This window comes from Balaenoptera acutorostrata, chromosome 20 (assembly GCF_949987535.1).
Source record: "Balaenoptera acutorostrata chromosome 20, mBalAcu1.1, whole genome shotgun sequence".
NCBI lineage: Eukaryota > Metazoa > Chordata > Mammalia > Artiodactyla > Balaenopteridae > Balaenoptera > Balaenoptera acutorostrata.
The window spans coordinates 38,810,969-38,838,831 of NC_080083.1; the positions used below are offsets into that span (position 1 = coordinate 38,810,969).

At 55.7% G+C, this 27,863-nt stretch overlaps 1 protein-coding gene and 1 pseudogene across 1 annotated transcript; both read right to left on the minus strand.

Annotated features, from left to right (window-relative positions):
• Positions 1-1,000: 1,000 nt before the first annotated feature.
• PPP1R9B (protein phosphatase 1 regulatory subunit 9B) lies at positions 1,001-17,373 on the minus strand. Its single transcript, XM_007176514.3, has 10 exons — positions 15,478-17,373; positions 11,467-11,599; positions 10,120-10,240; positions 8,098-8,202; positions 6,930-7,065; positions 6,190-6,342; positions 6,026-6,079; positions 3,248-3,477; positions 2,818-2,914; positions 1,001-2,631 (listed from the first exon to the last, which is right to left on the minus strand). The coding sequence occupies exons 1-10, from the start codon at positions 16,849-16,851 to the stop codon at positions 2,578-2,580; spliced, it is 2,457 nt and encodes an 818-aa protein (XP_007176576.2). The 5' UTR covers positions 16,852-17,373; the 3' UTR covers positions 1,001-2,577.
• Positions 17,103-26,817, minus strand: LOC103016416 (40S ribosomal protein S17-like; annotated as a pseudogene).
• Positions 26,818-27,863: the final 1,046 nt, after the last annotated feature.

The window sequence follows — 27,863 nt, forward strand, 5'->3', positions numbered from 1 at the left end:
CCAAGGAAGATCCACTTGTAAGAGAAAATGCCTAGAGAGGCATGGCCACCATCTCCAGGCTGCCAGGTGATTCTTAGGTGGGTGGCAGAACTGGACTGGTTATATATGGCCCTGAGGTGTAGAACTAGGATTTTTGGAATGAAGCTATGGGAAGCCAGAATTTGACTTGACGTGAAGGAGACTTGTGTGACAGAGCCATCCAGAAGGGAGTGGCCACCACAGGAGCTGACTGCCACTGGGAGTTCTGGTGGAGGCCACTCATCTCGGGTTTGTCAGGGACCCACCAAGGTGACTTTGAAGGGCCCTAATGTTGGGACATCCATTCTTGAGGGCAAAGGGGACTGTGAGAATCCTCTTGGTGGCCAGGCCACTGAACACAAGTGTCTTGTACTTTTTTCTCACACATAGCACACAGCTCCCAGAGCAAGGAGAGGCCCCACTGCCCCCTGCTCTCATCTCTGTCTGGGATTTCACTAAAGTTTGTCCCTGGAACCCTGGCATCTGGACTCCCAGACCCATAGGTATTAGAACTGGTGAGTTAGCAACCAGACCTGCTGGCACAGAGCAGAGGTCTAGGACTACTTGAGGCCTCTCTGGCTACTGCCAGAGGGATTCTCTAGAACCCTGGGGACAAAATTGCTCTGACATATCATCTCCCACCCCCAGCTGCACCTCCAGAAAACTAGGGGCTGGGTATCCCCATCAGGTTAGACTTCTCAGGGGAGGGACTCAGGGTTCACCTTACTATATCTAACCCACCCTTTGAATTCCATCAGAGACCTTGAAAAAGAGGAAAGCGATGAGCCTAAGGAAAGCTCTAGAAACCCCAGCCCTGCCCCGAAGGGATGGGGGTGGGGGGATGGTGGCAGACGGAGTTTGCGGGAACAAGGGTTCTCAGTATAAAGATCCTCAGGGTCAGAGGTAGCACTAGCCGGAGACCACTGGGCTCAGACTGGCATCTCTGCCCCCCACCCCCTCCTGCGAAACAAGAAACCAGGCATCAAGGCTCTGGGGGCTGCTTTTATGGGGACGACCTGACAGAGGGCATGGTCCGTACAAAACCGGGAACAATACATACATATATATATTATATACAGAGACGCAGTCCTGTGGAAGGCGGGACAGAGGTGGCCCCGGCCGGAGAAACCAGAAGCACCCCCCACAGCCCCGCCCACCCAGCCCCGCCCCCTCCATCTGCTGAGGCCGAGGAGGTGAAGTGCATGGGCCCAGGCACTGAGACAGCCAGCTCCTTCGGGGGTAGGCGCACGTCTGGGGGCAGGAAGTGGGTGCTGAGAAATACTGATTGATGGCATGGTCTATTTACAGGGGACGAGGAAAAGCCAAAATGGATGGAACAAGGGTTGTTTTTTAAAAAAAGAACAAAAACCCAGGCTGAGGCAGGGGCATGAGGAAGAGGCAAAATGAGAGATGTAATCTGAAAGGGGAGGGGACCTGGGGTGGGGGTCTCACCTCCCTTGGTCCAAGCCCCAATTTGGGGTTAAAGTGGGGAAACGGAGTCGATTTCACTTAGAAAGCAGGCTGCCAGCAGGGCAGCCCTGGTCTCCAAAAAGATGAAAAGTAGTAAAATTTTGCCCTCCAGTCAAAACATTGGAAAACTGTGGGTGTGGGTGGGGTGAGGCTGAATCTCTGCAGTGTTAGTACAAGGCTTCCAGGTGTGGCCCTGCATAGGGCAGGACAGGGCCTGGCTCTCCAGTGACAAATGTTCCCCTTACCTATAACCAGGCCCCCTAAGCTGACCTCCTCTCCTCCCTCTCACTCCCAGGGTTGGCCAGGAAACCTGGTCCCCAAAGAGGCCGCAGAACAGTTCCAGGAAGAGGTTATGGCTATTTGGCACCTGGGGGAGGGGAGGCACAAGGAGAAATTGAGGGCTGCTGCCCCAAGAAAAGGGGGAGCTGGACATCAGGTGTCTTGGACTCTCCCCTTTTCACGAAGGATACGTGAGAAATCAGTGCAGGGCCAGGCCCAGCCTCCAGGCTCTGGGTAGACTCTACCCCTCCTGGGAGGGCAGACAGGGATGGGAGGAGAGGTGTAGAGGCAACCCCTCCTAGCAGGAGGGTCAGAATGCAACAGAACAGCACGATGACAGGGGAGCAGGGAAGGGTCAAGAAGGTAGACTCTCGAGTCAAGAGGCCCAGGGGCCACCTAGGAGCCCCGTGAGCAGGGAGCAGCCTCCAGGTGGTGAGATGCTGGGAGAGCCCCCAGCCCCTTTCCAGTCCAGAGACAAAGGCTGGAGGTTGTAAAGTCTGGCAGTTTGGTCTGCAGGTCCTCGTGTCCATCCACCACCCAGGCCAGCCCATGGCGTCCCATGGCCTCTGTGCCTCAGCCCCAAAGGCTAGAAGGAGGCCATCCTTCCAGCCACCTGTCTGCCCGGGCCACCTTAAGGGGGCCTGTAATATGGGCCCTCTGGTCCCTGAAGCTGGGGGAGGTGGGGTGGAGGGGTGGGGGAGTCGGGGCACCTGTCCCCAGGCTGGTAGGGAGCGGGGTGAAGTATTGAGGACAGGGGAGGGAGGACAATGGGAGGGGATTAATTATTGTCCGGTCAAGGAATGATTCCTGTTAAGTAGAATTGGAATTCCTCAGTGTTTGCAGGTTTCCTTCCAGTTCCGAGATCTGAAAAACAAAGGGGAGAGGGAGTCAGGCCTGGGCACTGGGCAAGGGCCCCCCTGAAGGAGACATGACCCTGAGCTCCCAGCCAGCAGCATGACTCCTCTCTCTCCCTCCAGGATCCACAGGGTGGGCTCCAGAGGCGGGCTGACCTGCTGCTCCTGCCTGCCCCTAGGGCACCCCTGGGCCTACCTTGTCCAGGAGCTTGTCCATCTCTTCCTTCCTCGCCAGCTCTGACTCCTCTAGAACCCGGCGCTGTGCCGTCTCCTTTTTCAGGAACTCAATCTCCCTGGGTACCAGTGCGAGACAGACAGTGGGTAAGGGTGTCTGGTCTAGCTTCCATCCAGAGAGTCTCAGGGTCCTCAGCCCTGTCCTCGGCTCCACCTGGCAGCTTCTGCCTGCTCCTTGTTCTCAGGTCGGGAGGTCCCAGCTCTTCCCAAAGCCTCTGGGGCCTGGCTTGCTGGCTCTGGCGCCCAGTGATTACAAACCCAGGCATCCCCACCACAGGGCCCTGTAACTTCTGTGCTCCTTGCCTCCCTCCTTGGCTGGGGTGGGGAGGGAACGCCACCACAGGCCGCTCAGTCCTCCCTAGGCCCAGGACTCCCAGCCCCCAGCCACGTACTTTTGCTGGTAGTCCTTGATGAGGCGCTTGGCCTTGCTGTACTTGCGCTCCAGGGCCTGGTACTGGGCCTGCGTCTCCCGCAGGTGCTCGTCCACAGCCTGGCACAGGCTCTGGGCCTCGCCCCAGTAGCCCTCCAGTTTTTCCATGCGCTCCTTGTTCTCCTCCACACTCTGCTCCAGCTGGGCCTTCTCCAGCCGCCACCTCCCCTTCTCCTGCTCTAGGCTCTGCAGCTGAGAGGAAGGAACAGCCCTGGGTTGGTGGGGGCCAGAGTCTTTGGATGATTCCTGCAGATGTGGAGCCATTGCCCCCCAACTACTGACTCTCCTTGGCTGAGCCTGAGAACCGAAAGCTGGAGAGGGAGGAGGTGGGACCACAACCTCAGCCTTCCCAGCCAGCGGCCCTGACACGTGCCACGCTCCTAGAAGGCCGGAGGCCCAGGATCGTCGCTGATTAGCTCGGTGACTTGGGGTAAGGCCACTTCTGTCTTAAGCCTTAGTCCTCCCGTCTGTAAAGCAGGAGTGATTCCTTCCTTGCCAAGCTCACAGAGGCTGCAGTGAGATGGTAGAGGTAAAGGAACAGGGCAGGTGAGGGTCACCATTGCACTCTATCCCCTCTCTGCAGCCCTGGCTTCTGTGGCTTCCTAAACAGTCCTGGCTCCTCTCCCAGCTCCCTGGCCACCCCAGTGCAGACCTCCCAGTGCCCACAGCCCAGTCCTGGGGACTCTGTTCTCTCTCTACTCACCTCCTTCACCACCTCTGTGTACTGAGCCCCGCATCTCCAGCCCAAATTCCCTCCCAGCTCCTCAGAGGCACCCTGCCCCCACCCACACAAACCTATTCCTCCTTTTCTGACTAGCCCACCTCCATCCAAAGGTGCCACCGTCTCACTGCCACCCCAGCGCTCAGCTTCAAGCCCCACTGCCTGCCCCTCCAACCTCGTTGGCTGCAAACACCCCTTGCCCTCTGTGTCCCAGCCACACGGGCCTTCCTGCACATTCTCAGACCTGCCACATTCCCTCTTGCTGCAGGGCCTTTGCCTTGCCGTTCCCTGTGCCTGGAATGCCCACACCTACCCTCCCACCGCCTCGTCATTTCCCACTAGCTCACCCTTAGGCCCTCTGCTTAGTGCATCACTTCCCAAGAAGTCTCCCGTGATTCCCCTCTGACAGCACGGCCCACACACAGCCCGGCTGCATCAGGCTCTGCCGGCTCTAGGAGCTCAGCGGCCCTGTCCTCTCCTCTAGAGCCCGTGTCAGCTTCTATGATACCAGTGTCGGTGCGCAGATTCTAAGCCGCACAAGGGCAAGGATCAAATCTGCTTTTGCCCATCACAGGTACTAGATGGTGCTGAGCACCTAGAAGGCACCCAGTAGTTCCTCCCCTTCATGCTCTGCATCTACCCAGGAACATGGCCTGTCACCTCACCCTAGAAAATGCAACTCAAATCCGCCCTTCCTATCCATTCCCTCTGCCTGTGCCCTGGGCAGCCCTGTCCATCCCTGCCAGGACATCACCCGGGCCTCTAACTGGTTCGCCGGCCTCCAAGTTCTGCTCACCCTCATGCCTCCCACTTTGTCGGCAGTGACCTTCCCCCTCATGGCCCCATATGGCCAAACAATCAAGGCTGGAGCCCTTAGCGGGGTGTCAGGACACTGCAAGCGTAGCCCACCCTGGCAGTCCAGCTGTCTCCCACTTCTCCCCCACAGGAACAGCTGCCACAGCCTGTGGGCCTCCTTCCAAAGCCAGCCTCCAAGCTCACGCTGGTCTCCCTGCCAGGAATGCCCTTCCTCTGCCTCAGTCATCTAAACCCTGCCCTCCCCCGGGGCTCAGCTTCACACTCTCCTCTCTCCAGGGGTGCTGGTCTAAGCCCCCATATGGGAGTGCACATGTGTGTACCTGGGCGCACCATGTGTGCACAGTCCCTATGTGCCCCTGCCTCTCCCTGCCACACTTGAAGCCCCAAGGGAATTGGGACTCCTAAGGTCCAGGCCCAGCAGGGACCCAGTACAGACTGTGTATCAGAAGTCTGTGCATCTATGCCTGTGAGGGTGTTGGCACCCCGTGTGCTTGTGTGGGTGTCTGTACATAGCACATATGTGTGTTTGTAGATGTCACGTGTGTGCACCATCTGGTAGCATCAGCATCTCTGTGAGAATGCGCACGTCCTGTGACACTCTTCTTGTGTCTCACAGCGGACGAACACAGCAGACAGACACAGAGGTATTGCCATGTGAAGCATGGGTCCGTTGTCCCCGTGTTGTGTCTGAGCAGAGTGGGTGTCTCTAGGTGTCTGGGTGAGTGAGTCTGTGGGTACCATGTGCCTGGGTTCGGGCCTGGTGCACGGGTCTCTGGATGGTTTACATTTACCGCTGGGCTTGTATGTAGAGGACACGTGTGGGACTGTGTGAACGTGAAGACATCCACGTTCAGCTGTTAGAGTGCTGACAGCTAATAGCGCAACTTTTTATTGAGCACCTATTATGTGTCAGACACTGTACTAAGGACTTTACGCGTATTATTCTATTTTATCCTCACAGTGATCCTACGGTGTTGGCACTGTTATCAATCCATTTTACAGGTGAGGAGAATGAGACCCAGAGCAGCAAGTGAGTGGTGGAGAGATGGGTCCAGAGCTTGCGCACTTAACGCTACCCTCCCTCACCTCAGAGTGGCTGGTTCTGCACGCACCTGTGGGTGGGGGGCAAGGGCCGGCGTGTGCAGTGTGAAGGTGGAGGGGTCCTTCCATCAGTGCCCCGCCCCCACTCCCCGCCGCTCTTACCTTTCTTTTCAGCTGCTGGATCTCTGCCTCAGTCACAGCATGCTTGATCTGGAGCTGTGGGGGCAGGGGCGCAGACACTCAGCTCGGGCTGGGGCAGGCAGTACTGCGGGGCTGGATACCAGCCTGCCCTTGCCTTCCACCAGCCCAGGGACCCCTCTGCCCACCTCCTTGAACTTGTGCACCAGCTTCTCAGGCTCCATGTCCACAGGGGACAAGGCATCCTCGTTCTCTGCCAGCTCGAACACCTCGATGGCCATCTCGCCACCCGGAAACGTGGGGCTCAGCTCCTCATCCTCGTCAGTGGCGTATTCTCCTGTCTGCGAAGGGAGACAGGCGCTGTGCACCCTGCCCACCACAACCTCCCTCAGCCCTGAGGACTGGGGCCTAGGCCAGCAGCAGTCTGCCCATGTCAGATTGGGGGCCACCCAGGGGTGTGGTTCACGCCGCCCTCATCAGACTGGGGACCACCCAGGGGCATGGTTTGTGTCTACCCCCAACAGCCTGGAGAGTCCCCAGAAGACGGGGGTAATTCCCCTGTAAGACTGAGAGCCCTGAAGAAACAGCCTCTGCTTTCCCCCTCACACAGCAGGTCCCCTGAGGTCTGGAACTGTCTCCTTCCTCAGACTAGGTCCCCTCAGAGTGGGGGCTCTTAGAGGGAACTACGTTTTTCTTGTAGGACCAGGAAGGCTTTCTGAAGACAGAGGGTGTGACTCTTCCATCAGACTAGAGGTTCTTTAAGGGAAAGGTCTGCATCGCCTCCCTCAGATTGGGGGCTCCCCCAGGATAGGAGCGTTGCTCTGGGGTTCTTCACAAGGCCTGGAAAGTGGCAGAGGCAGAGGACGGCTATAATACTCCATCAAGCCACCAGGGGGCGATGACGCTGCCAGCCAGGCGGAGTCCCTACCTCCTCGTCATCCTCCCCGTACTGGGCGTATCTCTGCTCCATCATCTCCCGCTGCCATCGCTCCTGTTCCAGGGTCTGCTGAATTAGCTGGGCCACCTCACTCTGCTCACCCGGCCGCTCCCGGCCAATCATAAATCTGCAGAGGCACCAGCATCGTTCCCTTTGTCTCTGTCCTTGGCTGGAAAATGCCACCACCCTCCCCGCTGGTATTCCCCTCTCCACATCCAGGTCCTCCCAGGGAGGTGAAATGAGAGAACTGAGTCCAGAGACTGCAGAGTGTTAATAATGAATGGGGGAGCAGGGGGCCCTTATTGGGTTTCCTTCCCAGGAGAAGCAGAGGCCCACTAGCTCTTCTGGCCAGTTTGTGGGGAGGGGAGATGTCAGCCAAACTTCAGGCTAGGCTGCAGGGGACAGGAGTTCGGGAGGTGCCAGCGTAGGAGCTCTTCCCACATGGGAAAAAACGAGGCAGGGGATTGGCGAAGCTGACCCTGGGGCTGTAGACGGGTGTCTCGTGTGCACTCCCAGGCCCTGAGCTTCAGGAAGGGGCGGGATGATGGCAACTAGAGATTAGGATGGAGAGGAAATAGTGGAACTTCCAGGCACCAGCCCCTCCTCTCCGTGGCCACCCACATCCTGTTTCTCTACTACCCTTTCCTGGGGGCAGTGGCCCTCTTGGAGGTAGCAGGGGGTGGTCCTTGAATGTTATGCCAGAGAGGAACCTAGGGAGCTTCTAACCCAACACCTTTAATTGACAGACCCAGGGAGGAGGGTCTTCATAGGAATCACCAGGCTAGAGGGGAGGGAGGGATGAACTGCAATTTGGATGGCATTCTCCCTGCATATCTTGGATCTTCAATGAATGAGTCAGGACAGGCAGGGAGAAAGGAGAATAAGTCCAAGAGGCCAGTTTGGAGGCATGGTGGACAACAGGCCTTGAAGCCTGAGTGCTGGTGGCTAGCAGCAGTCGGGGGCTAGAGATGTGAAGGCAGACAGGGCACGGGATATGCACACAGCAGTCCCTTCTGGCAGGGAGGTGGTGAAAGCTTCTCTGTAAGTTGGGCCACCCAGAGTCTTAACTAGGCGTGGGCAGCTGGGCAAAGTGGCCAGATGAGGGCTGAGCCTCCTGTCTGCTCCCGCTGCCCACCGCCCCCACCCTCCCGGGCCTCACCGCACACGGCCCTTGGTGTTCCGGAGCACGGAGGCTGCAAAGCTCTGGGTCACTCCCACCAGACTTGTTCCATCCACTTCCACCAGGAGATCATTCACCTGGATCCTAAGGGAGGTGACACTGGTTGGGGGGGGGGTCACGAGGCAAACTGTGGAGCTGGGGTAGACATGGTCCCCCTCCCATCAGTAACTCGAGGCTCAGTCCCCACAGTGACCTGGTACTTTGTCTACCTGCATAAGATGCATGAGGCCAGAGGACCAGGTATCAGCCAGGCCCATGGGCAGTGAGACCCAGGCAAGCACACCAGACACAGGCATCCAGGACCAGGAATGGTGGCAAGCACACCTGCCATGACAATCACAAGCTATTTCCCCTCCTCCACCACACTCGGCAGACCAGTGTGACATCCATAGAGCTCATCACAGCCATGCACACCAGCAAGGGCCTACAGCACACACGTAACACACAGCCCTCTTACACATCCATTTCCATGCAGACCTGAGCCCGCAGATTTCCTCCAAATGCCTGAGACCTGTGTTCACACACAGTCCCACAGGGTCACCCCCTGCCCCCATACAGGTGCACAGCCCCCAACACGCTCCAGCTGTGGCGCTGGAAGCCCTTGTTCTCCACACAAGGAGAGAGATGGGGGTGGTCCAGACTGGCCGCCGAGGGGGATGAAAGCGTGGGAGGGACCCTCAGCCACCTCCTTCCTCCACTCCCACCTCCCCCAAGGGTGCCAGGCCTCCTCGCAGGGCTCCCACACAGAAATGGAGGAGACCGCCTACTGTAAACAGCTCACACCAACGCGCCCCATGTGGGGACACTCTCACATGCACACACACTCCCCACCCGGCCAAAAAGAGACCATGGGAAAGGCTCTGGAAAGTTCAAATGAGGGGATAAGTGAAAGAGCAGAGATGGCCTTCCTTCCTTTTCTCTGACCCCCCAACCCCAGCCCGCCATGCCACCTGGGCTGCAGCAGACAGAAGCTCCCTGAATGAGGCAACCCCACCTCCAGCATCATGACCCCAGTCCTCACAAGGACACCCACTCACCTCTGTCACGTGGAGGGGTCTGCGCTTAGAGGTACCACAAGGTACACCTGATATCAACCTTTAATTTACAATAACCCAGGGGTGCCCTACAGCTGTTCCCACTCCCCCTCTGCAATCCACACACAGTAGGGAGGCTCCAGAGGGATCACTGGGCTGCCCATAACTCCAGGGGGTCTTCCTGAGCCCTCTGACCCACAGAACTCACACCCTCCAGCCTCAGAGGCCAAACACAGGCACACAGGCAAGAAGCAGCCTCCTCCCTGGCATGCCCCCACTGGCTCTTCCAGCCTCACCACACACCTGATCCCTTGTGGTCTCTAGCTCCAGCCATACCTGCCTGCTTTCAGTGCCCTGCCTGGAATGCCTTGCATGCCCCACTCCCTCAGCCTAGCTAACTCTTGCTCATGCTTCGGGTCTCAACTCCAACATCACTTCCTCCAGGAAGACTTCCCTGATACCCAGAGAGGTCAAGCCCTCCTGTTTTAGGCTTTAGTGGCACCCTGTATTTTTCTCTGTTTCACCATTTTCTGTGTATCCACTATTCATCCATCTGCCTCACTACACCACATGCTTCCTGAGGGCAAAGCCTCATCACTGACTCCCCAGCGCCTGGCACTAGCCCTACAACAGCGTCAGAGACTCAGTGTTTGCTAAACGAAAAAAAAGCTCACAGGTACTCTACTAGGGCAGAGCCTCCACACCCGTGCTCTCCTCACCATGGCCCAACACACACTCAAAACCAGGACACACAACACCTACACATAACCTCCTAGCATGCAAGTGCCATGAGGGCGAGCGCTCCGCCTGTCCTGTTCACTGTACCCCCAGGGCCTGGACCAGCACCTGGCACAGTAGTGCTCCACGAACGTCTGGGCCCCACACAGGTAGTGGCCTGCCCCCCCCCCCCCACTGCCCAGTGGCCCGCCCCATAGATGATGGCTGATCAGGGAAGGGGAGGCGGTACCTGCCGTCCCGATGGGCCGCACCGCCTTCAGTCACAGTCTTAACAAAGATGCCCAGCTTCTCCAGGCCCATGTCTGCCCCGGCCCCCATGCCAATGATGCTGATGCCCAGGCCCTCGGAATCTGTGAAGCAGAGGGTGATGAGAAGCAGGTAGGGGGGTGGGGTGAGGAGCTCCAGCCTGGGGCTTGCAGGGGACAGAGTGAGAGACTCCCCATCCCCTACCCTCACACTGAGGTATGGCCTCACCTCAAGAAGCAGTCTCCATGTGGGGATGTCCCACATCTGGGGAAGGGACATGGTTCTGTCCACCTCTTCTCTGCCAAGCCAACTAGGATGCTCTTGGGTCACTGCCTGCCCTCTGCCCCATCCAAAGAACAGACGGGCAGCAGGGCGTGCTGAGGGGTACTATCCGTATGCAGACGCAGGTGTGTGGTGGCCACAGGACCAGTGAGGGAGCCACGATGGGGATGATCTTCCCCCTCCCTAAGCAGTCTCATCCCTGCTCACAGCCTTTATAACTCAAGACCTCCTGCTTTTGTCTCCCTCTAGACCCACTCCTCTCTCCACAGCTGCCCCCGCCTGTCTAACGGGCTTCTGACATCCAAACTCATGATCTTCCCCCACAAACAGGCTTTTCCTGTCTGCCACTCCTTCATGGGCCTGGGAGCCACCTGGATTCCTCCCGCCCCCTCGTAGCCTCTGTGGAAGCCAAGTAACCACCGAATCTTGCCAATCCCACCTTCCAAGAATCTCTCAAGTTCATCCACTTCCTGCATGGCCATCATCTTGTCCACACCACAGTGGCCCCTCTCCATCCACTTATAACCCTTCCCCCCACAGCACAGCCTGGTGTGGTCTCTCTAGAATACCTTTCCCAGGCCTTGCAAGACTTCCGGTCCATCTTAGAAAAAAGTGGTCTACAAGGCCTTGTTTGCACACCCTTCTTCCCCCACGCTCCGAATCCACCAGGTCTCTCCTCTCTCCCACACGTATAGCGGCCCCTCCCTTCTTTTCCCGGCCCCCTCACTGTACATAAGGACGTAGTTAGATGTGACCATTCCACCCATGCCTGCCCCCCACCTCCACCGTCGCTCTCCCATCATGGCTTGCCCCACACAGCCCAGGACCCAGCCCACAGTGCTCCCGGGGGGCCTGATGACTTCAGGAGCACATAGTGCAGCATGACAGGGGTGGTGGTGGTAGGAGCTTGGGCTGGGCTGAGCCTGTGGGGCTGTGGGGCACTGACAGAGGCCCAGTTAGAGGCAGAAGCAGAACGTCTCTGTGGAAGCGCCTGAGGGTCCAGGGAGGAAGCTGGCACGAGGGAGGAGGCCCAGGAGGCCTGGCTCACCCTTCTCCAGCTCCACAGGGAACAGCTCCAACCTCTCCACCCGCTTCTCCAGCTCGTACTCAGCAGAGGCTGCCATGGGATCCACGTCCTCGTTGCGACGATCGTAGTCCTCGTTGGAGTAGGTGCTGAACACCTGGGGAGGAGGCCGCCTGTCAGAGGAGCCCCCAGGAGGGCAAGCGCTAAACCGGTGAGAGGAGGCCCAAAGGGCAGGCTGCGCCACCCACCGCGCTGCCCTCCTGCCACAGGCCTCCCCCACCCCCAGACATCTCCCCCGAGATGAGGCCTCCCCCAGCCCACAGTGACCCCAGCTCAGAGTGGGGGCCCTTCGAGTTCTGGAACTGTGGGGCAAGAGAGAAAGGGACCCAGCCTTGCCCCATCCACACCATTACTCCCCTGCAGCTCCGACCACATGAGCGTGGCCAACTGGAGTAGGAAAGGAAGGTCAATGCTGGAGAAACTGTCGCACTCAGGAACCCAGGTCCCCAGGTCAGAGAGAGATTGACAGGCAGCCCCTGTCCCAGACAGAGGTGAGGGTGGACACGGACACAGACGGCAGGAAAGAGGAAGGAACAGGTTGAGGAGAAGAGGAGAAAGAGTGAAGTAGATGCTGGAGGATGCCAGATTTGGGGGGGGCGGGGCGGGAGTGGAGACGCAGGGAGGGGGAAGGGAGGAGAGAGAGGGGTAGAAAGAGGCAGAGGGGCACCCAGGACCCAGCTGATCTGAACCTGAAGTGGAGGCCAGGGTGGAGGAGGGAGGCAGGAAGGACCACCTCTACCCCCATGGAGAAAGGGCAGGCCAGAGGAGCCCCTATGGCCTTGCCTGCACAGCCAGGCCTCAGTCTCCCTCTAGAACCTCAGCTCTCTGAGGTATGCCCCTTATTCCCAGGGCACTAGGAGGCCTGGGCAGAGGTCCTGGGCCCAGTGCCCTGCAGAAAGCAAGGAGAGCAAGAAGGTGGCAGCCTCTGACACTGTCCACAGCGAACCCGGCCTTATTGTCCCCTGTACCCCTCTGCTGTCTCTCAGCAGAAAGGGAAATTCCCCAGCCTGACCCTCCTCCAAAGAACAGAGAAGGTAGGACAAGGGCTCTGCAGGAGTACCTAATTCTGGGCCCAGGCAGGGTGCCCCTGGTGGGAGGTTAATGAGCACCATTTGGGGTACCATGACGTGTTCTTGCTTCACTGCCTGCAGCGACAGGCTGGCACCACTTGGAGCCAAGCGGGGGCGACGAAGGGTGGCAGCAGCTCTATCAGATGGCTGGGCCTGAGGCCTGAGCAGCGGGAGTGGGGCACCGTCTCCCCCAAGGCCCCTGCCAGGGCCCCACTCCTCCAGGAGCAGGCTCCACGGGCACCCAGGCCGGCAGCGGCACTCTTATGTCCCAGCCTTGGTTTGGTGTCACCCCCCCCAAGCCCCACCACTCCCACAAGGGGGCTCCTAGCTGGAGGAGTCTATGTGGTTACTTAACTCACTGTCCTCAACTTCACAGCATCGGAGAAAGTTGAGCGCAAACCCTTAAAAGCTCCTTGTCGATTGTGCAGTAGTCGGACTGCCCCCCTGACATCTGGCCAGCAGCCCCAAGCTCCTGGGAGGGATGGGCTACCTCATCCACACATAGTGCAAGATGCCAGGTCCGCTGCCCAAGGTCATGGGGGTTAGCCTGTGACAGGGCGGGATGAGACTGGCGGGTGGGACACTGAGACTTTGTCCCCTTTGCACATATGCCCCAGGCCCTGGGACAGGGGCTGGTGCGTGCCTAGACCCGGCAAACTGGCTTTGGCCCCCTTTTGTATCCGAGTCCCTTTGACCCTCACCCTCTACTCCAGCAGAGATGGTCCCTTCATCCCTCAGTCTATGTGGTGGCCTGGGTCAACAAAACCCGCCCCCCCCCCATTGCTTAAGCACACGCAATCAAACACACACACACACAGAGTGACCTCCATAACACCCTCACAGCCTGTCCTGGGCTTTGCCCTCCCCTCTTTTCTCAGCCTATCAAATCCTGCCCCCTGCAGGAAACCCAGGCCTCAGGCTCAGAGGTCCAGACCACCACTCACCACTGCCCACCATCATGTGCCCAGCCTACCTCAGGGCCCTGGACCCAGTCCCCCCTCGCCAGGTGACAATCTGGAATTGAGCTCTCTGTCCTCAGCAGAAGCCTCCATAAAGGCAACAACTGGGTCATCCAAGGGGCACAAGACCTGGACTCAGTATCAATGCAGGGGGCGCAGCAAAGAGAGGGAAAAACTGGGGGGGGGGGAGGAAATTCCCAGTAAGGTCAGAAGTCAGACACGCAAAGGCGGCACCACACACCACAGGCTCCCACACACAGGCGAGCAACGGTCACCAGGGAGTCAGAGAGCACTGTTCCAAATCATGTGCTATTTTTTACCCAAAAATCAGGGTAAGGTGTCAAATATAGACAGTCAGAGGCCCAGGACTGAAAGACCAAACTCCACCTGAGGGGATCAGACAGCTCAGGGAACTGCCGGTGGTGGTGGTGGGGGAGGTCCTGACCGCCTCAGTGGTCCCCACCTCTGTCCTCAGTGTCCCAAGAAACACCCCATAATCTTCAATTATCTCCCTCCAGGATGCCAGCACCTTCAGAAGAGGAGAGGGGAGGGGAAAGGGCTTGTGAGGTCACAGCCTGGGGGAAGGGGCTGGCCCAGGCGGGGAGTAGCACTTTTCAGGCCCCCTGGGGGGGTGGGGTGGGAGAGGAACAGAGGTTAAGATGCTGGGGCAGGTGAGAGGAAACTTGGGCAGCTTCAGTGTCCAGGAGTAGTTATGGAAACTTCAATCAAACAGATGAGGGTTTGACTGGTGAGGGGTAAAGGCTGGACTTTCCTTGGCCTGGACACCCCCATGAAGCAGACTTGGAGTTGGGCACAGCTGAGCCTGGCGTGGTGAGAAAGAGCCTTTAGGCTGAATGTGCCAGCCGAGAATGGAGGGTAGTAAGAAAGGCTGTGGTAGTAGGAGGGCTGTGGTTCTTACTTCTCCCAGGGATCTCACCATCAATATTCTCCTAAGGATCTCAGGGCACTGGCACAACCCACAAACCAATCACCAATAGTGGGTGTGTGTGTGCACAGCTGAGTCCCCAAAAAAGAGGCAGCTCCCATCCCTCTTTCAGGGCACCCAGAGAATGAGGCAAGAGCGCTTGGGTCCTGCCAAGGCCAAGAGCAAAAGCAGGAGGCTGCTGCCAAGCACCAGGGGGTTTCCCAGCCTCACCCCCTCCCTTCTTCTCCATACCCTTCGGAAGGCCTAGCCTCCTCAAAAACCACAGAAAGTGCCTGCTCCCTGTGGAACCCTGTACCCCCACCTCGGGAGCTGGCCCAGCACAGACCCCAGGGAACAGGGCCCGAGTCACATGGCCCCAGCTCAGCTCAACCTCACAGACCGCTTCCCTCTTTCAGTTCTGTAAAGTTGGGGTGAGGGCTACAGACATTTTGGAGGAAGGGCTGCAGGCCACTGCACCTTCTTTTTGGGAAGTTCCCGGGCTCCTCCATCCCCCTATGCAGCTCTGGTGCAGGAGGAAAGCAGGGGTGTTTCTAAGCTCCCCAGGCCCCTCCAGCCCAGAGTGGAGTAAGGACCAAAGTGGGGAGGCTCTCCTGAGGACACAGATACACACGCACACACACATATACAGACACACCTTCCCACCACCCAAGCCCACGCTTCTGGCAGCCTCTGGAGGACGAAGGTCTGGGAAAGGAAGGGAAAGCAGGTGTGCCAGGACCCGAGCAGGGCAGGGCAGGTGCGCCCCAGGGCTGGGTGGGGCAGCGGGCACAGGAACCTGAGGGCAGGTCAGAGCAGGCCACCCCGGCTCAGGACTAAAAATCTTCCCCCTCTGACAAACAGCTGGAAGTCCCCCACGCCCCCCTTAGGGTGGTAACTTCTGGGAAGGGGGCTGGGTGACAGGGCTTGACTCAGCCTGCCAAACCCGGCTGGCTGGCGAGGCGGGGGCGACTGCGTGCACGTGGCAGGGGCGGCGCGGGGGCAGGGAGGGGGGTTCACTTACTTGGATGGGCGCCGTGCTGAAATGGATCTTCCGGCTCGGGGCCGGGTCCTCTTCTTCCGAAAGCCCCGGGATCTCCACGCACCCCGACTCGGGCTCGTAGGGGGGCTCACCCTCCTCCTCGTCTTCTTCGTCGTCCTCCTCCAGGGCACTGCCCCCAGAGTCCTCCCCCAGCCCACTGTAGGCGCTCACGTCCACCAAGTCCGCCTCCGAGAAATCCTCCTTCTTGGACTCGTCCACCTCCTCGGGGGCCACGTCCGGGGCCCGGCCATTGCCCACCCCTCTCTCAGGCGGCGCCACGGTCGCCGCCTCCTCCTCGGGGGCCGCCTGGGCCTTCTGCTCCTCGGGTGCGGGGCTGGCGGTGGTTGCCAAGGCGCTGCCATTCTCCAGGGCCGCGTGGACCGTCACCTCTGCCTGGATCACCTCCGCGGGCGCCGCCTCGGCCTCCGACTCCCCGCTCTCCTCCACCTCCACCGGCTTAATCTTGCGCACCTCCCGAGGCTTGGGGGGCGGCCGGGCGGGGGCCACTCGGTGCTGCGGGGGCTGCTGCCCTCCGGAGCCGCGCTCCTTCTCGGCTGGGGCATCCCCCGACGGGGCGGGCAGCGGCGGGGGCGGCTGAAACACCCGGGACCGCTTGCTGACCAGCTTCGAGTTGACCTGGGGCGCCCCGGCGGCCGCGGCCCTGGGCAGCCCCGGTCCGCGGTGGAGGCCGGTCCTCGAGTCGGCCTTCTCAAAGACGGCGCTGAGCTGACTGACCGTCGGCGACACGGCGTCGGCGTCCAGCTTGTCCAGCGCCTCGGTGCTGCCGTTGAAGCGCACCACGACGTCCAGCTTCCGGTCCTGCAGGCCGGCGCGCTCCTGCCTCAGCAGCCGCCGCGCCGCGGCCTCCTTGTCGCCGCCCGCGGCCGCCGGGACGCTCCGTTCGAACAGCTTCCGCGTCTCCTGCAGCCGGGACGGCGGGTGCGGCGGCGGCGCGGGCTGCGCGGAGGGCGCGGGCTTGGAGTCAAAGCGGCTCACGCGCTCCGACACGCTGGTGCCCAGCTTCAGCAGGGCACTATGGTCCACGTTCTCGTTTAGGCTGCTGGCCCGCGGCAGCGACAGGCGCACGCCGCGCTCGGGCGCCCGCAAGGCCTCAGTGGGGCCCGCGCCGCCGCCCGCCTCGCCCGGCGCGCCCGCCGTCGTGCCCATCTGCAGGAACATACTTTTGATGCGGTGGACATTGGAGCCATATTTCTTGTGGTGGGCCGCCTTGGGTGCCTCGTCTGGCCCGGGCGCGTCGGGCGGCTTCAGAGCCTGGATGCCCGCCTCGTAGGCGCTGCGGTGCGGGGAAGCGCTCCGGAGGGGACCCCCGGGCCCCCGCGGCTCCGTCTTCATCATAGTGGGGGGAGCCGGGTTCTCATCCCCACGCTTCCCGCTCCCCCCTTCCAAAAGGCGGCTGGCCAAGTCGGGACCACCGCCCCCTCCCCCAAAGAAAAGGAACCCCGAAAGGCCTTTTTTAGCCTCCCCCCAAAACCAAGCTGCCCAAAACAGTTAACCTCGCTTTAAAAAAAAAAAAGGAAAAAAAAAATCTCCGAGAGCCCTGTGTGGGTCGCCTCCCCCAGTCAAGCTGCCAAAGACAGCCAGCCCCTCTACCAAAGACCGAGCGGCCTGGAACGGTCGCCCCCACCCAAATTAGAAAAGCGGCGGCCGGGGCCGGTGGCACTGTGAGCCCTGACCGCGAAGCAGCAGCGGAGGCGCCGGCTCACATCGTCCGAGGCGGTGTCAGCAGGGCTGGTAGCCTCGGCACCCCCAACCCCGGCCGGGGGCCTTGACTCTTGGGGGGCCCGGCACCAGGGCGCCCATGGCTGCTCGGCCGGCCCGGGCCGCTCCGCCGCTGCACTACCCTCCCTCCCTCCCTCCCCCCCGCGCCCCGAGCCTCGGTCTTTCTCTGGCTCTGCCCGAGCGGCGGCTGCCGGAGACCAAGCGGCTGCCCTTCTCGCAGCCGCCGCTGGGGACTGGCACCTCTGGGTCCTAAAGGGATCGGATTTCCGGGGCCGGAGCCTGTGAGCCCTCCCCTTCCCCTCCACGCGATTGTATTCCCCTCCCCTGCCCGTGCCTCGCCACAGCCTTCCACTGACCCCAGACGCTGGCTTGTCCACTTCAACCCTTCCATCCCAACCTCTGACTGTGGCTTTTCACGACCCACATAACCGCACTCCCACTAAATATTGGGGGGTTGGCAATCCAACCACTGTGGTCTCAGTGTGGCCCTCCTCTACCCGAGGTGTGGAGGGAGAATAGTGGGGAGGGACAAAGGATCGTTTCCTTCAAGGTCCTTGGAGCTCCCTAGTATAGTTCACTTTGAAAATTTTAAAAATTCAGATTGCCCTGGAATCTGCATTTTAACAATTTCCCATAGGGAACATTTTGCACCCTTTAAGGTGTGAAACCTTGGCTCAGTGTTGCTGGCCTTACGGTGGAGGAGGAAGGGGAAGAGAGAAAGGAGATGGTCCTCATCACCCAGGTGGCAGTCTGAAGCTGGCTTTTGCCCTCTGGAATTCTGAAGAGGGTGTCCTGTCACCTGCCTGCACTGCACCCAGGCTGGAAAAGAAGGGGTGGTATGCCTGTCTTCATGGCCTTACTAGAGCACTCCTGACTCTCAAACAGGAAGAAGGAGTTTTGGAGGAGGAATTCTGGAGGCCTGGGGCCAAAGTTTCACCAGTGAGAGCTCTAGCTTGTATCTCTAATCTAAAGGATTCTGGCCACTGTGTGCTAGTGTGTGTAGGGAGGGAGGGGGAAGGGTGGCAGTGACCTACATGTTCCCTGTCCTGGCAGCTGTTTTGATGCTCCCCCCAACCCCCACATACACAACAAGGGGCCTGGGGTTGCCCTCTACCCTTCCCCAGATGCCAGGGCCTGGGAGTGAAGGTCCACCCCCTAGACCATGACAGATCCGGATGCACGGCTTCACTCCACAGATCCCAGAAAATGATGAACATTGTGGACCCTAGGACCCAGAGAACAACTCAGGCACAAAGCCTCCCCCCACTCCCAGCTGCTTCCTGCATCTCAGGCCTTCCTGCAGCCTCTGCCTCCTCCCCCGCCCTCTTCCCTTCCATCCTCTTCCTCTTCTCCCCAATCTCCCACTACCCGCTGCCCTTGCCTAGAAGGGCTGTCGAAAGGAATCCTCTCACCTCTCCACTGTTGGGATGTGTGTGGGTTCTGTGGGATATAAACTGGTTAGCACGTGCAAAAGAGCGTGGGGGATGGGGTGTGGGAAGCCGCCTGGGAACCCTGAATATTGGGACAGGGAGGGGCCAGGAACCACAGGACTGGATCTTGAGGCTGGCAATCCTGAGGCTAACGGAGAGGGAAGATTTGGGTTCTGAGCAGGAGCTTTGGGACTTGGGTTTCCAAGCTCAAGTCTGGGACTTGAACCTCCCCACCCACAGCGCCCCCACCCCCGCCCCCACTCAACCTCACTATGGAAGTTGGTTGAGACAGAAGTCTCACCTAGTTGGGGGTTTGGGCAGTGTCCTCAGAAGCTCTTGTGTGGATTGGGGGAGGGCACAGGCCCCTGGGTGTTCCGCCCAGAATCTCCCACACCCTTTGGTGAGTCATTCTAACTGGTCCCAGCCCAAGGGGTCTGTGCCCATGCTTCTGGCCAGGTGGGGAAGCCAGCTTCTAAAGGATGGGAGGAGGAGCTGGGAACCAAGTCAGGCCCAGTGGACGCTCCCCACCCTGACCCCCAACAACATCTCCAGCAGCAGCTTGGAGTGGACTAGAATTGGGATGCTTGCGTCCCCCTTGTCCTGAGACTTCCAAGAGTGAAACCCTTTTAAGTACTTTGAGATGCAGGACAGTTGGAGCCAGCCCAGCGCTCGGAGGACCGAGGCTAACGAGTGGGATCATTATTTCCTGGGTGACATCCCCTGCCAGTATTCCTGAAGAAGCTTTTATGAAGCAATGAGTGCTTTAGCATCTCACTCCTTCCCTGGGGTCAGGCGCCGGGCCGGCTAGCCTGTGAGAGGAGTGGGGAATGGCTGTTATCTTCTCCACCCGGTCCCTGCCTGCCTGAGGCAGTAATCACACCTGCAGGGAGGGTGAGGAGGGCAAGGGTGAGAAGGGTGGTGACTTTGGGGAGGGTTACGCCCAAACTGAAAGGTTTGAACCTAATTTTCATTCCTCAGGTGTGATCCTCAGATCCTTACTTATCTCCCAGGGTAATTTAGCCATTCTTTCTCTCTCCTTTTTCCTTTGTGGAGTTGCCTGATGGTCTTTGAATGGAAGTTCCTTCCTTACCTCTGATGTGGAATAGAGTGGTTCCCAAAGCTGGCCCAGGAGCCAGGCTGCCAGAGTTCAAATCCTGGCTCCACCACTTACTAGCTGTGTGACGCTGGACAAATCCCTTAGCCTCTCTGTGCTCTGAAAGGGTAAACTGAGGTGAAAGTGGATGGAACACAGAAAATAGGGTGTGTGCCTTTCCCAGTTCTTGCTAAAAAGCCTGGAGGCTTCTATAGGGAGAGGTAATCTTTATTCTCCAGATAAAGCCCCTCCCTGTTTTCCCACCTACCCTCAAATCTGATGGGGGCCCTCTGAGACTGTTCTTTGAGGCTTGATAGTTTTTTTTTTTTTAATTTTATTTATTTATTTATTTTTATTTATTTATGGCTGTGTTGAGTCTTCGTTTCTGTGCGAGGGCTTTCTCTAATTGCGGCAAGCGGGGGCCACTCCTCATCGCGGTGCGCGGGCCTCTCACCATCGCGGCCTCTCTTGTTGCGGAGCACAGGCTCCAGACGCGCAGGCTCAGTAATTGTGGCTCACGGGCCCAGCCGCTCCGCGGCACGCGGGATCCTCCCAGACCAGGCTCGAACCCGTGTCCCCTGCATTGGCAGGCGGATTCTCAACCACTGCACCACTAGGGAAGCCCGAGGCTTGATAGTTTTAAACACCAGGTGTTAAGTGCAAAGACAGGTGATGAAGGTGATGAAGGCAAGGAGAGACCTGATTTTCGATAAATCCCAAGCTCTCAGCACCCTGGGCTCACATCCAGGCTGGGTGCCAAGGCTACCTTCTCTTCCCAGCCCTGGGGCCTTGAGACTCAGCCTCGGAAAGTGGTGTTTCTGTGGCTAGGGTCATCTGAGCAAAGACTGGCCTAGACCCCCCTCTTTGGTCGTTTTGTAGTGAGCCAGTGGCCCCTGCCCCAATCACTCTCCTTCATGTGTCCTCCTCTGCCAGGGACTTGGGCTAATCCAAGGATGCTGGAAAGGCTTGTCTATGTGTACGTGTTTTATATACAGGAGAGCTCAAATCCGGGATGTCAGTGTTGAAGGGCCTTTAGCGGCCCTTGGCTGACCCCTTCCCAGGGGGAATGAGGAAGGCTGAGACTTGAAGTGGGAAGTGACTTACCAGTTTTGGAGGAAAGAGACCAGGGTTCACAAGGTCTGAACTGAGCCCTAGCTCCACCCATTTGCTGAGTGACCTTGGGCTAGTCGTTTCCACTCCCTAAGCCCCAATTTCCTCAACTTGCTCAAATTTGAATGTCTGAGTGTGTCTCCTGAGCATAGGCGATCCTGGTTGTTCCCAATTCTGGAACAGAGCAGGACATGGGCTTTGCAGCCAGACCATCTTTTTTAGAATCTCCAACCTGCCGCTGCCCAGTTAAGGGAGTTCGACAAATTTCTTCATGTGTAAAATGGAGATAATAGACCAACCTCGTAGTGTTGTGAGAATTAAATACATTTAGAACAGCTCCTGGCACAAAGTAGGAGCTTGGTGTGTTGGCTGTTATTGATTACATGTATATCTGAACATGTATGGGTGTGTGTGCACACGTGTACATGCGTGGGGAGGTATGACTGAAAGTGGGCATTGGTATTTGCATCTCCACGTGTGTCTTCATTGGACTATAGGGTCTCTTGTTTCCTTTTAAGGTCTATTATATGAAATTCTGAAATATAAGCACTGCCTGCCTCCAGCTCCTCCACAGCTTTTGGGATCATCCCTGGAGTGAAGGTGACCTTCCTTCTCTACCTCCCAAAGTGTTTTTCATTCTTGCCTCTTAGTGTCTCAAGTCCCCCAGTGCCCATGCAGAAAGAGTGCCCCTTGGGGTCCTCCCACAGCTGGGAGACTGGCTTGCCTGGGTCCCTCTGCTCTGCCCCCCTTTCTTTCATTCACCCTCCACGCTTCATTCTAGTGTCATTTGGAAAGTTCAGATACCTCTTGGAGATTCAGGAGGAAGACCAAGAAGGAAGAGTCAGGGTGTGTGTGTGTGTGTGTGTGTGTGTGTGTGTGTGTGTGTGTGTGTGTGTGTGTGTGTGTGTTGGGGGCAGGGAAGGGTTAGGACAGAGGAAAAATTTCTCCAAATCATCAGTTGCTTTAAAAGAAAGCCTATATTTAGCTAGGCTTAGAGGGTCTGTAAATATGTATTTTGCAAAGCAGACAGCCATAGCCGTCGGAGCTCCAGAGATATGCAGGGAGGTCAAAGAAAAAAAATAACTGGAAAGACTGAGCAATATTATTTTGTCATCAGCAGATTCAAAGAACTCTCTCCTGCCTGCTCCAACTGCTATTATTACACATTCCTGTGTTTTGATGTTGGTTTCTATTTTTCATCTGCTCTCTGGATCTGCAGTGGATGCCTGGGGAAGAGACTGGCTCTCAGAGTCACCTTCCCACCAGCCTTTGCCTCACCTGCCCAGGGTCAAAGGAGAGCGAATCCTGGCCCTGCCAGCTCCCCTCCCAACTGGTTCCACCGGGCTCGGCCAGGCTGCATTCGCCTGGCCTAGGTACTGTCTGCAAAGCCAGCTTTCAGGCTCCACACTCAATCCTTTGCACTTCAGGTGGCCTTGAGGGTGAGGGTTGGGTGACAAATCTTGCCACTTCAGGGCAGTTCTACTTTAGAGAACTCTTCTTTCTGAGAGAAAAGAAAAAGAAAAAGAATTTACACTTACTTTTAGTTTGAAAAGTTTCTTTAAAAATAAGAAAAGTTCAGGGCTTCCCTGGTGGCGCAGTGGTTGAGAATCTGCCTGCCAATGCAGGGGACACGGGTTCGAGCCCTGGTCTGGGAAGATCCCACATGCCGCAGAGCAACTGGGCCCGTGAGCCACAACTACTGAGCCTGCGCGTCTAGAGCCTGAGCTCCACAACAAGAGAAGCTGCGATAGTGAGAGGCCCGCGCACCGCGATGAAGAGTGGCCCCCGCTTGCCCCAACTAGAGAAAGCCCTCGCACAGAAGCGAAGACCCAACACAGCCATAAATTAATTAATTAATTAATTAAAAAAAAAAAAGAAAAGTGGTTAAGATTTATTCAGTGATTTCTGTGTGCCAGGCATTGAGCTATGTGCTTTAAAAAAAATAAATAAAAAAAATAAGAAAAGTTCAGGGAATTCCATGGCAGTCCAGTGGTTAGGACTTGGTGTTATCACTGCCATGGGCTCAGGTTCGATCCCTGGTAGGGGCCAAAAAAAAAGAAAAGTTCAGAGAATCACGTGACAAACAGAATTTATAAATGCTATCAGAGACTTCCCTGGTGGTCCAGTGGTTAAGACTCCACACTCCCAATGCAGGGGGCACAGGTTCAATCCCCTTTCTCTTTCTCCCCAGCCCTGTTGCCCACCCTACCCACTCTCACAAATTTGGAATGCATCCTTTATAGCCCATAATTTTTAAAATTAATTAACTAGTTAATTAATATTTTGGCTGCGTTGGGTCTTCGTTGCTGCACGCGGGCTTTCTCTAGTTGTGGCGAGCAGGGGCTACCATTGCAGTGTGCGGGCTTCTCATTGCGATGGCTTCTCTTGTTGCAGAGCACCGGTTCTAGGCGCGCGGGCTTCAGTAGTTGTGGCACGCGGGCTTAGTTGCTCCGCGGCATGTGGGATCTTCCCGGACCAGGGCTCAAACCCGTGTCCCCTGCATTGGCAGGCGGATTCTTAACCACTGCGCCTCCAGGTAAGTCCCTAGCCCATAATTCTTAAATTACCATTTTTAATTGTCAGATATACATAACATAAAATTTACTGTTTTAACCATTTTAAGTGTACAGTTCATTGGCATTAAGTACACTTGCATTGTTATGCAACCATCACCATTATCCATCTCCAGAACTTTTTCATCTTCCCAAACTGAAACTCTCTACCCACTAAACAATAACTCCCGAGGCCCCCACCCCCGAGCCCCTGGCAACCACCATTCTACTTCCGGTCTCTATGAATTTGACTACTCTAGGTACAGTATATAAATGGAATCATACCGTATTTGTCCTTTTGTGACTGGCTTATTTCAAATAGCATAATGTCCTCAAGATTCACCCACGTTGTAACATATGTCAGAATTTCCTTACCTTTTAAGTCTAGCCCATAATTTCATATTTTCCCTACACATTTAAGTATTCATAAAGCAGCATATGGTAATGCTTTCTGTATTATTAAAACGTATATAGCGACCATCATGCTGTGTGTATCATTTTGTGTCTTTTTTTCACTTGAGGTGTTTTCCACGATGCAGCCACATGAATCCATGTGGCTTTGGTTCATTCATATTAACTTCTGTTTACTATTTCATCATGCGAATAAGCCACAACTTATTTATCAGTTCCTCTACTGATGGGCCTTTGAGTTGTTTCTATGTTTTGCTGTTATAAGCAGGGCTGCGATGAACACCGCTGTGCTTGTCTGAACCCATCTCTGGAGTGTACAGCTCGGAGCAGGAAGCCAGGGTTGCAGGCACGCTGTCACCTAGACTAGTACTGCCAAGCTGCTCTCTAAGCCAGTTTATGCTTTTGCCATCAGCATTTGTACAAGATGTCCTATCTGACCACATCCTTGCCAACATCTGCTCTTGTTAGACTTTCTATTTTTGCCAATCTGATGGGTGTGAAGTGGTATCTCATTTGAATCTGCATTCCCTGCCTCTGAGGTAGAGCATCTTATCATGCTTATTGGCCATCTGGGTTTCCTCCAGGCAAATTGCTTACGTCCACATCCTTTGCTCTCCAGTGCAGCTGTTGATACAAGTTACAGAAAGCCCAACTAGAAGTGGTTTAAGCAAAAAAGGGAATTTTATTATCTCACATAACAAGGAGTCCTAGGTTTGGTTCATTTAGAGGCTCAATTATGACATCAAGGAAGAGGTTCTTTCCATCTTTCTATAAGACCCTCCTCATCATGTTGGTTTGCTTCCCAGACTGGCCCCGCCATGGTCCATGATGGCTGCCTCAGCTCTGGGTGTCTCATGCAGACAACGATGTCCAGAGGCAGAAGAAAGTGGATGCTTTCTTCTCAGTGTCTTTTTTTTAAAAAATTAATTAATTAATTTATGTATTTATTTTTGGCTGTGTTGGGTCTTCGCTTCTGTGCGAGGGCTTTCTCTAGTTGGGGCAAGCGGGGGCCACTCTTCATCGCGGTGCGCGGGCCTCTCACTATCGCAGCTTCTCTTGTTGCGGAGCTCAGGCTCTAGACGCGCAGGCTCAGTAGTTGTGGCTCACGGGCCCAGTTGCTCTGCGGCATGTGGGATCTTCCCAGACCAGGGCTCGAACCCGTGTCCCCTGCATTGGCAGGCAGATTCTCAACCACTGCGCCACCAGGGAAGCCCTCAGTGTCCTTTTTCCTAGAGGCCCACAGGAGCTCTTCCTTCTGGTCTCAGTGGACAGAACTGCATACATGTCCACACCTAAACTAATCGTTGACCAGAGGAACTGTATTATCATGCTCTATTTAGACCAATCACTGTTCACCTGATGGGGATGGGGAAGGCCCAGCCTCACCCAAAGCCTAGACCCCTGACTTTTGAATCAGGATTCTGTTAGCAAGGAATAAGGGAAAGACTGCCATTTGGGGTGGCACTCAAACGTTCTGTGCTTGCTTTATTGATTTGTAGGAGGTCTTTATATATCCTGGACACTAACTTTTTATCTGCTTTATGTGCCGCCGATATTATCACCTAGGCTGTTGCTTGTCTTTTAACTTTGTTTATAATGTCATTGTCATAGAAGAAAGCTTTTGTTGTTGTTGTTAATGTAATGAAATCAATCTTTTGTGAGTTGTGTCTCTCATCTAAGAAATTTTTTCCTACCCTGAGATCTCCTACATTTTCTTCTAATTATTTTAAAGTTTTGTTTCTCACTTTTAGGTCTTTAATCCATCTGGAATTAATATTTATGGATGAAAAGTCAACTGTCACAACACTTTTTATTGAGTTGCCTATTCTCTCTCACTAAGTTGCAATGCCACTGCCATCATAAATCACATTCCCACATATGCTTGGATCTGTTTCTGGGCACTCTATTCTATTGATCTCTTTGTCTAGCCCAGCACCAATACCACATTGTTTTAATTACTATCGCTTTCAAATAAGTCTTTGTTTCAGAATTGTCTAGTCTCTCCTTGGTCCTCTGCTCTCCCATATGAATTTTAGAATCAGTTTGCCTAGCTCTTTGAAATATCCTGTTGGAATATTCAGCGGACTTGCCTTGAATCGACATATTTTTATGGAGAGAACTGTCTTAGTGACATTGAGGCTTCTCATCCCTAAACTTAATACATCTCTCCGTCTCTCAATTTATTCTTTTTTTAGCCTATAGTTTTTATGGTTTTATAGCCTATAGTTTTTCTTCACAAATATCTTCAAATATCTTTTCTAATTTTTTTCTGGGTTCTGTACAATTTTAATTTTATTGTGAATGATTTCTTTTTAAAAAGATATTACAGTTTCTAATAAATTATTGTTTGTGTATAGAAACACTGCTGAATTTTGTATTTTATTTGTATTTGGATGTTTATCTTTGTCCAGCAACCTTGCTGATCTCTCTTAATAGCTCTGACAACATGCCTATGGAATCTCTTGGGTTTTCTATATAAATAATCATACCATCTGCAAAAAAAAGTCTGAGTCTTTGTTTCTTTCTTTTTTTTCTTATTTTTGGTCCCAAGGTTTAGGGTGAAAATATTACAGCACAGCAGAGTCAACTGGCTCCATGGTGTTTTGAAATTCATCCCAACTGTGGGCTGAGTGACCTGCAGGTTGGACAGATTGCCAAAGTTCAAGAGCTTCAGCATTTCCTTAGTGTCAGGATCTACTTCAGTGATCTCCTGATCCAGGGCTGAGACCTCAGGCACATAATTCTCTCTCCTCTCTCTCTCTTCCTGCAGCTTAATGGAGACACTTCTCACTGGGCCTCTCTGAAACTGCTTCATCAGATGTGTGACATAGCCTGCTTTCTCCTTGCGAAGCTTCTTGCTGGGAATAATGGCCATCTCCTTGCACACACCCTTGTTGGTGCAGAATTCGTTGCCCAGGAACTTGTATTATTTCTTACTGATGACCCGGGCCGCCTTCTTCACGGTTTTGGTGCAAACGTGGCCCATGTTGGCAGGTCCTTGGTAAAAGAGTGAGATTTTGTTTCTTTTATTTCCTAATCCTCTATCACTGAGTGGTAGCTTCTAAATCTGACCTCTCCCAGCTCTTGGGCTGTGCCAGTGGGCTGGCCCTGGGCAGCTATTGCCTTGCACTGTCAGTTATAAACAAAAGACCCCTTACTCTCTCCAGAGCTTTACAGTTTACAAAGCACTTTTGCTTCCTTTATCTCATGGATTCATATTGCCCCCACTTTACAGAAAGGTAAGGGCTGTAAGCTCCAAGTCCAGCAATCTAGCTGTGCGGAATACTGCGCTGTGAAGCCTCAGACAGTCCCTCCTCTCCTTCTGTGCTTCTCCTCTAAGCTAAAAAGTTTGGCCAGGGATGGTCTCTGGCATTCTCAGACTCATGATTGATAGCTTTGGGTGGCCAAGAGGCTCAAGGAACCCCTCTGAAGACTGAACTTCACCGATAAAAGGGGGGGGAGGATTCTGGGTACACTTAGGTCCTCAGGCTGGTGGCCCCAAACGTCGTGGGGGTGGGGAAAAATGGAAATGTCGTTTCAAGTCGGAGAAATGATATAAATGATGGGGAGAGTGGGAAACAGGGCATTGTGTCCAGTCCCCTGCCTCCACGCGGGATCTCCTCCCTGTTTGGAATAACATCCTCCGGACCCGGAAGGGGAGGACGAGAAAGGGCTAGAGGCCGTGCGTGAGTCCCCTCTTCCGTCGCCCCCTCTAGCCGCCGAGCTCAGCAAGCACCTCTGACGCGTATCCGTAGCCTGGGGCGGGGCTCTCTGTTGCCATTCCAACGGGCCACCCGGCTCGGGCCCCATATTACGCAGGCGCAAGTCCGGGCTGGAACCGGCGAATGCGCCCTCTCGTGGCAGACTGCCAGATCGCACCCTTTGTTATAGTGCTGGAGGCGGCGAAGAGGAGGCAGGAGAAAGATGTGGGTGGAGTCTGGGAGGCAGATGCGACAGTCAGATCACAATGACGAGAATCCCTTTCCTTTGTCCCTCATGCCAACATCTAACCCTCCGTTTTAGATGCAGATG